Genomic DNA, 14,920 nt, shown 5'->3' with positions numbered 1-14,920 from the left:
AAATCAAATTGTGACATCGCGATATCAAATGTATTTGATTAGGTAGCTTTGTCTTAGCTAAATTTTAAACATCAGTAACCGACGAAATTATTTCACTAACCGATCACTTACTGAACATTTCAAACACGTCAAACCAGTGGCATAACATGAAGGTTAACCTCTCCTCCGCAGTCCTTAGTTATGCGTCCGTACTTTCAAGGGCGGACTAAGGGCCTGGCGACTGCCCGGGCGCCAGAGAAAGAGGGGCACCAAAACGAGCCTCAAAAAGTAAATTTTATAATGTGCTTTCTAATGTGCTTTCATTGTGCTTTTATAATGTGCTTTTATAATGTGCTTTCATTGTAATCTTTAGACACTTTTCCTATTATTTTTGTCACCCTTGGTTGTGTAGGGAAGCCTCGAACAAATAAAGAAGAGGTAATATTACAGTTAAGGGGCGCTATAAATATATTAGGTATTTCTTTTGTTACCAAACCATAACGGCCAGGGTCGTCTTCAGTAGAATAAAAAATGCTACGTGATATCCCATTCACGAAGGAGGAAAGGATGCTCTAAATATATTTCTTATTCATTTTGTCTGCCCTGCTTCTCAGAAATTATATACCTTCTGTTGGAGGGTGCTGAAAAGAGAGGAGGGGAAATAAAACGTCGTGCCCCCTCATACATTATAAATTTTGTGACGTGGTTGCTCAAATTATTACTAAAGAAAGCATTTTAAACTAAGATGTCTAAAGTTACTACATTATGTAAGGGTGGCATATTCAGGAATAATAATAATAATAATAATAATAATAATAATAATAATAATAATAATAATAATAAATATGAATGTCTTTGGAGAGCCGAAATTGTGTGACACGAATCATTATAGGTAGAGCTTTAAGATGAGTGGTCATAGGGGAGGAAAAATAGGATTTTTCTCTCTCTGACTCTCTAACGTTAAGATTATGTGCTGAAGGTAAGAAGCATCATCATTCTACAATAGGTTGCTTTTACGTAGAATATCTATTACTTGAGCTCTCCTCCTTCGGGCAACTTTGCTTATGTAGTAAATTCAAAACAATTTCAATTTAAGACAAATATTTATAGAGAAAATTAAACATTTAATAGGGAAATCTGTTATCAAAATATCCAAACACGTAGATAGAAGATTATGTAGTGAGAAACATTGTGAAACTATAAAATTCTCCAAATTAGAATTAACATTTACTGGAAAACATTCGTTATGCATCAGTGAGCACAGGGGAAATAATTACGAATCTGTTTGCAAACAAAAATTAGAGACACTAATGCAAATGCGACGATATTTTCTCTCTTTTTTTTTAGTATCGTCATGAGTTTTACACATATGTTACAATTTGATTCTTTCCCAAATAAAAAATAAATAAAATAACCTTAGTGATAAAAATGACAACAGTATTTCCACGGGATTTGAACCGTCTACCTTCGGTATACAGACTCGTTGTTTTATCTAACTGAGCTATTTGCTTTCTTACGTAAGCTGAACCAACTCTATAGTAAAGATGATTTTTCATTACGATTGGGCTAACAATTCGTCTTTTTCCATAGGTAATTTCCACTATTTGCACTATCTATACGTTAATACTTAGCATAGATTCATATATTTGGAGTTCGCTGATAATGCATATAATAAGACATACTAGAAATATTTCGTTAAAATTTTCGTTTGTAGATCTAATCCACGCTTCTCTCAATGACATAGGTGTCGCTGCTTCGTGTTGAACTGCAGAATTCCCTCGCGTTCTTGAAAATTTCCCACTTTAGCAGAGTTGGTAATTCTCGAGATTTCTGTCGATTTAATGTTTTTTGCTTCTAATTTATTTATTTTAAGCTAATATCTAACACAAATATTAAAAACGGGTTTGTTATTAACCTGTCCTGCTGGGGAAACCTTCCGAAATTTCGAACATATAAAGAAAACGGAGATATATTAAAAAAAAAACTTCAAAATAAAGATACGCGTCATTTATTTTGCTCATAGTAGTACAGTACAAGTTTGTATTTTTCAGAATGGATAAAAGTACTACCTAACAATATCTAGAGACATACAGAGTAGCTTATATCCGCCGTATTAAATTAATTCTCGAAATATATATTAAATTTTTAGTGGAGGCGCTTATATTCAGGGGGGCTTATATTCGAGTAACTACGGTATTTCCCTGAACGCTTTGTTTCTCACTTAACACGGATAATGTTCAAAATCATCTCAGTTTTATACATATAACAAAATAATTACTTGGGTAAAAGTTACGTGAGTATTTTTCTTTTTTTCTTTTTCCTTTTTTCTTTTTCTTTTCTTTTTTTTTTACTTTTAACAATATGCACTCCCATCAGGTCATAATACTGTGTATGTAAATGCTTGTGGATAAAGGTAATAAATGAAAATAATAAATACGCTATTTCATCAAAGGAAATAATAATGGTGGTAGTAAAGAAACACATTTTTTTTTTAATTTTTAAGGATACCAAGTAGCCATAATCTTATATATAAAAGAGAACGTACAAATCCTTTGTTCCCTCATCACGCTAATACGGCTGAACCAATTTCTTTCATTTTTGGGGGGTTATTAGGATTTGGACCCTAGATGGTTTTTATCATATCACTTTAATTTTTAATTACCAGTGTCTTGAGATAATTGACCATTCAAGTGTGCATAACGTACAAATCCTTTGTTAGTTCATCATAGCTAAAAATAAACGTATTTATATGCAACCCGCATGACCGTGTCACTCGGCGGGTTAACATAAATGACAGGCGATATAATGTTAACATTTACTGCAATCTTCTATGGTTTTTATCATATCACTTGAAAGCGAAAAAGTAAAAATTATCTAAGTAACAAAGTTTATTGCGTTCCGGGGTGACCGCAGCGAAGCGGGGTGAACGCTGCTAGTCTTATATATAAAAGAGAACGCACAAATCCTTTGTTCCCTCATCACGCTAATACGGCTGAACCAATTTCTTTCATTTTTGGGGGGTTATTAGGATTTGGACCCTAGATGGTTTTTATCATATCACATTAATTTTCAATTACCAGTGTCTTGAGATAATTGACCATTCAAGTGTCCATAACGTACAAATCCTTTGTTAGTTCATCATAGGTAAAAATAAACGTATTTATATGCAACCCGCATGACCGTGTCACTCCGCGGGTTAACATAAATGACAGGCGATATAATGTTAACATTTACTGCAATCTACTATGGTTTTTATCATATCACTTGAAAGCGAAAAAGTAAAAATTATCTAATTAACAAGGTTCATTGCGTTCCGGGGTGACCCCAGCGAAGCGGGGTGAACGCTGCTAGTTTAATATAAACAGAATCATTAAAGGTCTTCTTTTTTCTTTTCTTTTCTTTTTTTTTCGGTAGAAGTTCAATTTTGTGTCGTTAGATGGCAGAACAATCGTAAAGCGTGATCTGACATCTAACGGTAGTCGAGTAAAATGCTTGCTTGCTTGCTTCTTCAATGAAGAGAACGATAAGCAGCGCGGAATCTATTGAACTATTTCACTTTAGAAACTATATATATATATATATATATTTTTTTCAGAATGATTTTCAATCTTTATATATATATATACCTCGTATTTACTTTATTGTTGGCAATTGTTTCACTAGTTTCGGCATTAGCAGCGCATTAGAACTTATTAAACTTTCAATATATGTTTTAGTAATAAGAATAAAGTAACAAACATAATTCTTGCAGAGGCGGCTAGGGTGGGAAGTCATACTCATAAAAATTAAATTTTTATCTTTTAAAACTAAGAGAATAAAAGTAAACTAATACATTAATTGTTATATACAACAATTAGTGTATTAAGAAATGTTTCTTCTTTTACTTTTAAGCGAAAAAACTATTTTTTATCAGTGTGACTTCCCTCACAAACTGCCTCTGATTAGAAAAGCATATAGAATTGTTTGTTAGTAGAAGAATAATTTATGAAACAACTGTCGATAAAAAAAATATTATACTTAACATGTAAACTCTCCTCAAAACGAGCCGATTAATTGAAAAAAAAAAGGAATCCCATTATTGTCCTGAAAGTAATAATCAAATATCTGTTGAGTTCATTGAATTTTTTCAAATACGTTTTTACTTCACCTAAATTCCAAAAATAACCATTAGTTCCTACATATAATATCTCATAGTTGAGATAAGTGACGACAGAATGAATTTTGACAAAGGAGGAGCAACGAATTTTGAATTAAACACAGAGTTGGTAGGTTAACTTAGGAAAATTTTCCCTCGCCTGACAAACTTTTTGCTTTTCTTATCAAATTTTCCCTAGTTTGGTGATTGTCCAATTTCTCTGAGAGAAGTAATGTAATAAGATTAATTTAGCTATATTAATGGAAGTACCGACTACATTTGTTTTGTTTATTTGGCTTTCTCCTTCTATTAGGATAGGTAGGGGGAAATCGGATCACCTTTGCAGAAACGTCAAATTGAAATTTAATATGCTTCTATTTAAACGAAATGTACATGTATAATAACAAGTGAACCTTCACCTAATAGACTATAATGAAAAGTTTTTAAATTTTATAGTTCTTATCTCCAAATATTTCACTTTGTAACAGATCGATCCGATTTACCCCAACCTTGTGGGGTAAATGGGATCAGTGTTGGGGAAAATCGGATCACAATGATTGATATATGCAAATACCGCAAATAAACTTTTCTTGCCTAAAACATTAACGCAACGTTCGTGGAACCACGCTTTACAAGTCAGATACTGTATCCAGTCGCCCGTCTTGTGACTTCTTTCGCGATAGTAGGCCATATGGCAAAATCCACAACTCCATACTTCATTGACTGTTGTTGTATTGGGTGATGCGACGTTTTCCTCTTCGGTACTCTGTCTCTTTGCTTTCATTCTGTTCTTAAGAGAATGAATATGTGAATCTGATGTCAGATGCAGAGAAGATAGTGTGTCTTCGTTTTTGCTTCGTTGATGTGTTCTTAACCGGAGAAGGTATAGATAGGCTTCCAATTGAATCTATGGCGCTCGTAGAAGAGGTGGCTGAATTGACTTCAGAGGAGTGAGACTCTATTGATAACTCGAGATTTCATTTACCAATTTGTGTTCTGGTATAGCTGATGGATTGAAGGGATACATACCAGTAACCTCAAATCCTTTTACAACATTACCAACAGTAGCTACCAAATTTCAGGCCTGTTAAAAAGTTGCATCTAAAATTTAACTTTGGTATTGCCCTTCCAGAATTTTGGTGAAGTCAGGATATTGCCTGTTGGTTGGAATATGCCTTTAGTGGCTTCAAAACACAAACATCAAGCGGCTGCAAAACATGTTTTGTGTGAGGAGCCAACAACACTCCTATATCATATGTGTCACACAAGTCTACTACAGACAAGAATGTGTGCGAACAATGTCCATCCATAATTAAAATAATTTTACCAGGACTTCGATGTTTGTGGAAATGTTCCGCCCATTTCATGGAAGCCTCCTCGTTTACCCATCCTAATTCCGTTATACACGCGTCGGATCCTGGTGGAATACCATCGCGATATTCAACTTTCAGTCTCTTGCCCTTGAAAATAACGGTGGAATGTAAACACAAGTGAGTACAGTCACGTTCTCTTAACGTTCTACATTTGTCAACGACACAACATCACAAGAACCTTTAGCAGCAACAATGTTGGGTGGCTTATTGTTTAACCAGAGACCCATTTCTCTTGATTGTAAATACACTTCGGTTTATATTCAAATTTACACTCACGAATAAGGTTCTTCAATTGTGCGTAGAACTCAGACACATTTTATCGTGTAACTCCATTCATTCTTTCTCAGAAAAATCCTTCAGTTTTCCTGATGGATAGCTCCGGATGCCGTTTCATAAATCCTTGAAACCGATCAACACCAGCCATGTCAGTTTCCTTCTTGAAATTATGCGAAACGCCTCGGTCAGTCACATATTTGTAGACATACTTACGTAACTCTTCGGTGTTAAACCAAAACCTCTTTTCGACATGTAAATCAAACACACAACTAAAGTTGCTCCAATGTCTTGGAGGTAGCACTGTTTTACGCCCAAAATCACTCACAGGCGAATCGTGCGGAGCTACAGTTCTTCTTTGAAGAGATGTAAATGGAACAGCAAATACTTCTGCGGACTTCCTTATAGAATATTAACCCCCTCTCAAACAGCAGCAACGGCTTCTTCCATAGCAACAACTGACCAGGAAGTATTAGAGCCATGATCAGTTTTACGAACGTAGTTTCTAGGCATCTAAAATGCCAAAGACAGTCAAAGTTTCAGAAATGCATGTATGTATAAATGTATCACATATATTACAGCATATTTTAAAAAAATGAAATCTTTTGTTTAACACCCGATTATTATGCAACGTAAGTGCTCAAGAAGACGGATGAAATTACACATGAATATTGATGAAAGAGTTCGGAGATGATAAAGTGAGAGAAAACTGGAGAATTTCGAGAAAACCCTCGAAGACGATCTCATCCACCAAGAACTCACTTGCCCTGGGATCGAACCAGGGACTTCTGGAACCAGAGATGAATGCTCTACCACTGAGCTATAGTGTCCCGTATGATTTAGCAACATCATATAAAAAGAGTTTTTTTTTTTAAATAAAACGATATATAGATCTATAGAGATAGGTAGTTTCAATACTTCCCCAGCTTCCTACAAACATCTAATGCAAATTATAAATTCAGTGATCCGATTTACCCCAAATTGCACTTTTCTTTTTCATTTATCACACAGTATATTTCATAATTTTTACACAACTTATGCTACAGTCTAATGATGCATATATACATTAGTCAGTGAAACAATAGCATTGAAAACCAAATTTAATTTTCACACAGCTAGAAAAAGCTTATTTTGCAACAATGAAAACTTACGTTTGCTATTTTTTGCCACTCCAAAAACACGCGTTCCTAAACAATGCTGTCTGGAACTCTTCTTGCGCCAAATTAACAGCGTCTGAGAAATGGCACTACAATGCGTCCAACGTCTATGCAAAGAATATTCTTTTAACATCCAATCACAAGGGTTGTTTTTGACTGATCCGATTTCCCCCATGATTCGATTTCCCTCACCTACCCTACTTTTACTTTTTCCTTCTCTTTTTTCACAAAAAATACATACAAATACACCCAGTCAACAATGAATGTAACATACACACACACACACACTATTCCTGTTGAGCTGTTGTATTGGTTCACTTCTGAAGAACAAAGAAAAAATTAACCATTTCTATTGGTCAATTAGTCAGCACCAGAATTTCCCTGGATTTTCACGTCCTATCAAAAAACTTCCTTTTTCCCTTTTTGTTAAATTTACCTACGAAATTTCCCTTGATTAGGAAAATTTCCTTCCAACTACGAGCACTGATCAAATACACACTTATAGGGTAGAGTAGTTTATTTTTCTACAGAGAATAATGAAGAAAGATGACTACATGTGGCGAACGAGTCTGTATTAAGTAGTCAGCGGATGCCAATATACAGTATCCACCAAAATAATATATCCACACTTTAGTAGATCACATTAATAGGCATTTTTCGAAGTTGTATCGAATTATGGTACCATAGTAGTGTATAATACCTGGTTTCCTCTCAACTATCTTTACTTACCTGACTGTAAAATGAACATTTGACGTAAACTTCATATTTGAAATCTAATATATAAAAGAGAAAGTAGTCCTGTACGTGATCAAATCACGGGAATAGAGATGAACTGTTTGAAAGGAATTTTTGGATACAGGTATCAACTACTACGAGCTGGGTTACTTTGATTAAAATTAATATCCTATGCATTAAATGCAATGACGAGGGAGTAGGGGATTATAACGCATGCGAAAAGTTTACCCACAAAAATTTCAAGTTAAGAAGATGAAACTCGATATATCAATTCTTCATTAAAATAAACGGATCCTGTTCCAGCATTTTTTTAAATTATCTTTTTAAAGGGAGCAAGAGAGCATATGCTATCGTTTCTTTCTTCATATTGAAAAATGTGCCTTCACCAGTTTCTCCTTCACTGGTTGAGATTTACGTAGCTAAACCATGTTTTACACCCGGAAAAGGCAGAAAGTTCCTTAACCTCAAATCCTTCTGATGTAAATTTTGAGTGTGTATTTTGAGTATTTTCATTTCTCATCCATTGTTTCTTCAACTGCTTTATTCAATAACCGTGGTTCCCTCTCGAAATTCTTTCTAAATGGGTTTCAGAATGAAGAGCTAGGTAAATCGCTTTCTAATACCTGTAGACGATTATATAACCAATATATCTCTTTTCGAGATAAAATTCTTGTATTTCCAAAACTAGTCCCTTTAAAAAATCAACCTAAATGAGTTTCTCAAAACAACATCTATTATGGGTTTAAGGAAAGCTGGCGTCTGGCAGCTACAGTGCACGTGCTGTAAACACCAAGTACTATTAGGTTTGTTATTAGGAAATAACATTTTTCAAATCATCTTATCGTATTATTACGAAAATGTGACTCTCTATGTGCTCTAAGTTTGCCCTTAGAGCTTCTGTCTCTATTGTTGAAGAGACTTCAACATCAGCGCGTCCAGCGCACCGCGTGTTCTGTCCAACTTTCAGTAGCTGAATTATTTGAAACTTTATTGCCATGTGTTTGACAACCAATTCAATTTCTGGTAAATAACGAATTGAGTTTATCTTTTAATCGCTTATGTATAAAATATATGTCCTTACTTTCATTATTTATTTATTTATTTATTCATTTATTTATTTGTACACACGCTCTAACTTATTGTTCTGTTTATCTTTCAGGCACTCGATCAGGGGAGGAGGTACGAGGGTTTGGCATCTCAGTGCAAGGCGATAATGAGTACCACTGACCTTGCACATTTCGTCCGCTCACTCACCGTCCCACCTCAACAAGTGCAACAGCACACTTACAATCCACCACATCCGCCTGCACCACCCGAACCTCCGGAAGGAGCTGAAAACGCTTTACAGGTTAGATATAATATGTTATATATAGATATTAAGTTTTATATTCTGCGTAACATACCCAATAGTTTGAAAATATTTCCAGGAATAGATAAGTCAAATAATATCATCACTTCCGATGGCAACAGAAGTGCAAGGTTACAAAAGTTTCATGTTCGATTCCAAAGAGTAGGGGAGTGAGGGGTGATATGGAACAACGAGAACCCTGAACACACAGATTTCCATGAAGTGGCAACGCTGCCAACCAAATTGCAGTACTCAGTGATTCCTTTGCGTAACGCACTTGCACAATTGGCATTGAAGTGGGAGAGCGTTAAGAACCTGCATTGAAAAATCAGATGAATCAATTTCATACATACTTGTTATAAATGTGAGTAATTTGTTATAGCTACATAGCATTAATATGATCCCAATGTGAGTACTAAAATTGCTGACATTCACCTAATGATTTGTAACATCAACTTGACGTTGTTTTTTTACTGTTCATGCGGGAAGTGAAAAATCCCATTCCAATAGCAAATAGAGTAATACCGAATGCCAAACGTGTGGTGCATTCGACTTGTTTCCACTACAAAATGTCAACATTGAGTTTTGTATTTCACAAATTAAATGAAAAATAATTTGGTTACAGGCCTAACCGAACATAAAAAATATTTATTTAACATACGAAAGAATAAAGTTAAAATATTAATGTGGTTTTTGTAGTATGTAAGTTAATGACTCAAAACGAAATTTTTTTTTTCATTTTGTGCAAGGATAAGAGCCTAAGTCCTCCTTCGTTGCCTTATGGCTCTTAGATGTAAAAAACCATGGGTAAACATTCTCTCTAAAGGACTTGGGTGTAATCCCAAAATATACCACTCTTCCCTAAAATCTACCATTCCACCCCAAATTTACCTTTTAAAATTAAAATTCACCTTGCTTTCATTCATTATGCCTCCACATCCTAAATTTATCTTCTCTGGATTGATTGCACCTTTTTCAATTAAAAATTATTCCCCCCCCCAAAAAAATATCATTGAGCGGCACATGCGCCCTAAAAGCAACCTGTGGGCATTGCGGAAGAAAACCTGGTATGAGATATAATTCACATTGGTTTCCGCGTAAAACATTTCCTTACCTGTGATCTGTTTATTTGTTGATATATCCTATTTTGAAAACTGAGTCAAAAATTGTAATTCTCTCTTCCATTATAATGTTTAAAGACCAACACAAAACAAATCCATTGTAGATTTCGTTTATAGAATATCCCTTTGGAAGCTTTCGAAAACAAATTGTGCCTAGCGATGCGCACGAGACAAGATTTGTGGCTGTCTCGTCTCGGAAATATGCTGTAAAAGTGATGTCTCGACTCGAAAAATGTATATTTCTCTATTGGAAGAGTCGTGTCTCGACTCGTCTCGTGCGCATCCCTAATTATGCCAGAAATACTGGGCGGAAATTCCTATTCATTGGTATGTTGTAGTGAGCTACGAGTGCAATATTATCATCATAACTCTGCCGTTCTTTGCGTTTGCCAAATATCCATGCACAATGTTTCCCTTGAACTTCACCTCGATGTAGGTATTATTTACTTTAATACGGTATACTAACTGAAGGATTTTTCTCCATTGCCTTTCGTTGTTACTTTCATATCGCCTAATTACAACTATAAAAATATGAAACTATGAAACTATATTCTAAGACTTTCCTTCAATATTGTCCTCTCCGCTATTTTCTCCAACTCTTTGGCGGTTTTATTACCATTGTCTTCCTTTCTCCTTACGCCAATATATAATCGTTTAATCTATCAGATTTCGAATTAATTTATCTTTGAAGTGAACTTTCAAAATCTTTAGAATGTTTTCTTATGTATGTCATGTCCAGTGATGTAATGTGCTAGTTTTTGTAGTTATTATACGCTAGACCGTATTCAAAAAAATAGCGTGTAAGCTTGTATACGCTCGTTATTTCGTAAATTTGAAGTGAGTATACGATGGTCTATAAAGCTATTAGGTGGATATACGCTCCAGTTTACATTGCTGGTTATATCCCTAATTTAAAGTTATGTACTTCTTGTACTGGATCAGACGGTAATTTCCGATTTATACAATGATAAAAACTTCAGTATTTGTAGATCATGACAATTTTCCTCCTCTCCGGAATATCAAAAATAAAATAGTTTGAGAATGTAAATGCATATAGGTTTCTAAATACGAGTACTGTACAAATGAACTTGTCATATTTTTTCAGTGTTTTCTGTTATAAAAGAAGTTAACACCGGCCAAGGTACTTATCACAAGACTAAAATAGACTTTCTAAAAGAGAACAATGTACACTAACCAACAACTCATTCCACACATACTGTTCTCTGAATAAATTGGAAACACAGGTTTGAATCTTGGCATTGTCGCACGTCTTTTTTTCTCATTGAAATGCAATATGAAAATTAAATACAATATATTTTTAAAATAATTACTTATACAACAATTGTATTTAATAACAAATGCATCATTAAAATTCTTTGTTGCAAATTTTGTCATAACAACGAATTGACCTAGTGTTAATATACCAACTACTACTCGTAATAAGTTTCTTTGCTCAATGGTGTTGTGAAATGTTATAGTGCATTTATGTGAACAAAATTATAACAATACAGTGCTTGTTATGTGGTATTCTGCAACGTATGGTGTATGATGATAAATTCGCTACGTAAGTTGACATTTTATTGATATTCTACGATATCGTTGACCTTACCACAAAGTATCGTATATCAATTTTCCTAACTTTTCAGGAGAATAGATTTAGATTTTCCTTAACTTCAAACTATTAATCAGTTAATCAGAAAGCAGTAATTCATCTAATACATGTGAGTCAAAATTACAATGAATTAGGTAAATTATTGTCCGCAGAACAAAAGTTTAAAGTTAAAAAGCATGCTTAAATTTGCCCTTCTGAAAAGTTGATGGAATTCAGATACTATCGTTTGTGTTGTTGAGGTCGACGATATATATATATATATATATATATATATATATATATATATATATATATATATAGTACAAGTTGGTGTACGGGTGTTGGAGACCAGGGTTCGATTCCCGGTGGGAGCTCATGCAATTCGGATTCCACGTTAATCAGTAGGTCCCGTCTCATAAATCCTCGCTTCTGAAAGGGAAGTTAAACTCCAAATCATTTCAATCAACTCAACTGAAATTGGCGTATGTATAAAATCTGTATTTCTTTTACAATAAATGTAATACATAATGTATAGGAGTTATTTCATTTCAAAATAAATTTATTTCTTTATCTCAGTCTAGTTTTCTGGGTGCTAAATATTATAAACATATCTCTCCAAAATATATATACATAAATACACACAATATAGGTAAATATTTTTATACAAATATTAACATTATAATATAATTGTATTTTAAAAGTAGTATTTTAAAGGAAATTAACCTTTTTTCATATTCTACACAATATATAGACTAGTATAAACTAGTTAACAGGTACAAAGCATTAATTTGTACTAAATGTTTCCTTTTAAATTGAAAATGTTACAAGATTACAAAATTGGTTCTTCTTAGCATAATTTAAACGTTTTTTAAATCAAAACAAATATTTTATATTCTCTTTTATTCATATCAAATTTACTATGGGTGAATATTAATATTTCTTAAATATTCCACACAATAATAATAATTCCAAACTGTACGGAAGAAAGCTTTAAATTCTGCTATGTACTACGTATAACTTACATTTCATTGTAAAATGTTATTTTGAGATAAAATATACATATTTAACACGTATTGTTTCGTTTCTATCTCCATTTATGAATAAATAAATATATATATACGTATGTATAATATAAGTATAGATCGTGTATGTGTTACATAGTGCGTAGAGTTTACTGCATAATGATTTCACTTTGAGATAAAAATGTTTTTAACATTATGGTTTTCTCAAAGACTGAATATTATGTTGTAGTTTTACTCTCCAAAATAGTCTTTACTGACATTTTTGAATATCAGCAGATGTGTAGATAGAAAATATGCGTATTTAGTGAATAAGTATATACTGCGTGATACATTACGCAATGTATAGGTTTTATTGTAAAACGATTTTATTTTTAACTTAATTTTTTAACACTATAAATATCTGGAGATCTAAATATTGTTCTTGTCTTACCCCAAAAAATAATCGTTAATGATATTGTAGTTTTAAACACCAATAGATATATAGGTAGAAAATACGGATATGTAGACATTGTATAATGCATTACTCGGTTCATAGATTTATTATAAAATTATCTTTCTTTGAGATGAAAATATGCTTAACATCAAATGTAAGTACGAACTAGATTATTATTATTCAGTAGTAAAGCTTATTTTATTTTGACCATACACTAGATCTAGTTTTTTTATTAAACAAAAGCGATTTGGATATTCTTTTATTTAACAATATAACGTTTTTCGATAAATAATTCAATTATCCGATTTTTGTATATCCGGATTGCATTTAGGACTCATTAATTCGTATAATTTGAAATTCATTATATTTATGTTTTATGCAATACATAAAATATTATAAAAGTATTTATTTCAATTGAAAGTTTTCTTGTGCAAGTAATGCTATTTTATGTAGAACTGAAAGTTAAAAATCTGTCGTCTTAGCTTCGGAATTCACCCCATTATATGATAGCAGGCCCTGGCGTATTGACACGTCATGAAATAGCTGAAGCACAGTGAATTTGACATGTATGAACATCACACCATAGCTGTCATCAACAGAGTAGTTATTTAAATCTAAAAGCGAAGCTGCTTTTGTACACTTGTAAAATTTAAATGGGTTGAGGAAAGTACCGGGGAGAATTAAGTACCCACCGCGGAATGGTTTGCAGGCGAGGGAAGCAACCACTTGATGACTTAACAAGAGAGTTTTGTGCCTCGCTTTATTCATTTAATAACATATTAAGAAATATGTTAGTTAGTAAGTGACTTACAAGAAAAATATTGTGTTGTACTCAAAATTAGAAATTGGTTTCAAAAAATTAGTGATGGATACAAAAGCATTAAGCAGTGCATAGATCATTATGAAGAAGGTATCCCACAAGATGAAAACTCAATGTATAACTCAATTTGGTAGTCTATTATTGTTATATTTTTAAATCTCCAAAACGGCACGTTCATTGTGAATCATAACTTTACAAGAGTAAACAAAGTTTAGTATGAAATACGTAGAACAGAGCAAATCGATTCATGTAGAAAATGAGCTCTGTACAAATTGATAAACAAAATGCATAATTTATTTAAATAAATACTATTTCTGTTGGGAGATTGAAAAGATGTGTTAATTGAAATAATACTTACTCATTGCAATGTAAAATTGTTGTTAAAAGAAGAAAAAGAAGTATATATAATGTGCTTGTTTGTTTTGTAGTTTTTGATGCTTTTACAGTTATAAAATGTGTTGGCTCCTATATCTAAATTTTATACATATGTTATAATTTATATAAGTATATGTGGGAATACAAAGTGATATTAATGTGCACGTCTGGTATTAGCTAATTGGTGATAAAATACTGGCGCTCATTATTTATATAGGATAAAGTTTAGATGTCGTTAGACTTAAAAAATAAGCTACTGATATAAGTAGATGAAATTGCATAAGTAATATTTAGAAGGAAGTTACTCATGAAATTTTCTACATGTTAACAAATGGCGCAGTCGTACTTAAAACGGACCAACGCTATAAAAATTTATGGTTCGGCTCATGACCATTGATATGATGGTGCAAGTTGAAGTACACAAACTTAGATTCAGTGAAGGTGAAAATGGAATGGTAAAGGGCATAAGTAAAGTTATAGATGGAAAAGTGAGCTTAGTGCTCAAACGTTTAATTGGAGCTGTGTGCTCAGGGAGTTTAGTGCTCAACACGAGCTATG

The 14,920-nt window shown here is 33.1% G+C and overlaps 1 protein-coding gene across 1 annotated transcript in view; it reads left to right on the top strand.

Annotated features, from left to right (window-relative positions):
- Stacl (SH3 and cysteine-rich domain-containing protein) overlaps positions 1-14,920 on the top strand; it is a 426,872-nt gene that overhangs the window by 108,826 nt on the left and 303,126 nt on the right. Inside the window, exon 6 of the mRNA XM_081741694.1 lies at positions 8,812-9,000. Within this exon, the coding sequence (XP_081597820.1) occupies positions 8,812-9,000 (189 nt within the window). The remainder of the gene's footprint in view (positions 1-8,811; positions 9,001-14,920) is intronic.

This window comes from Thermobia domestica, chromosome 16 (genome assembly GCF_964235325.1).
Source record: "Thermobia domestica chromosome 16, izTheDome1.hap1.1, whole genome shotgun sequence".
NCBI classification, from domain to species: Eukaryota; Metazoa; Arthropoda; class Insecta; order Zygentoma; family Lepismatidae; genus Thermobia; species Thermobia domestica.
This window is presented reverse-complemented; position numbering and strand designations above follow the sequence as displayed.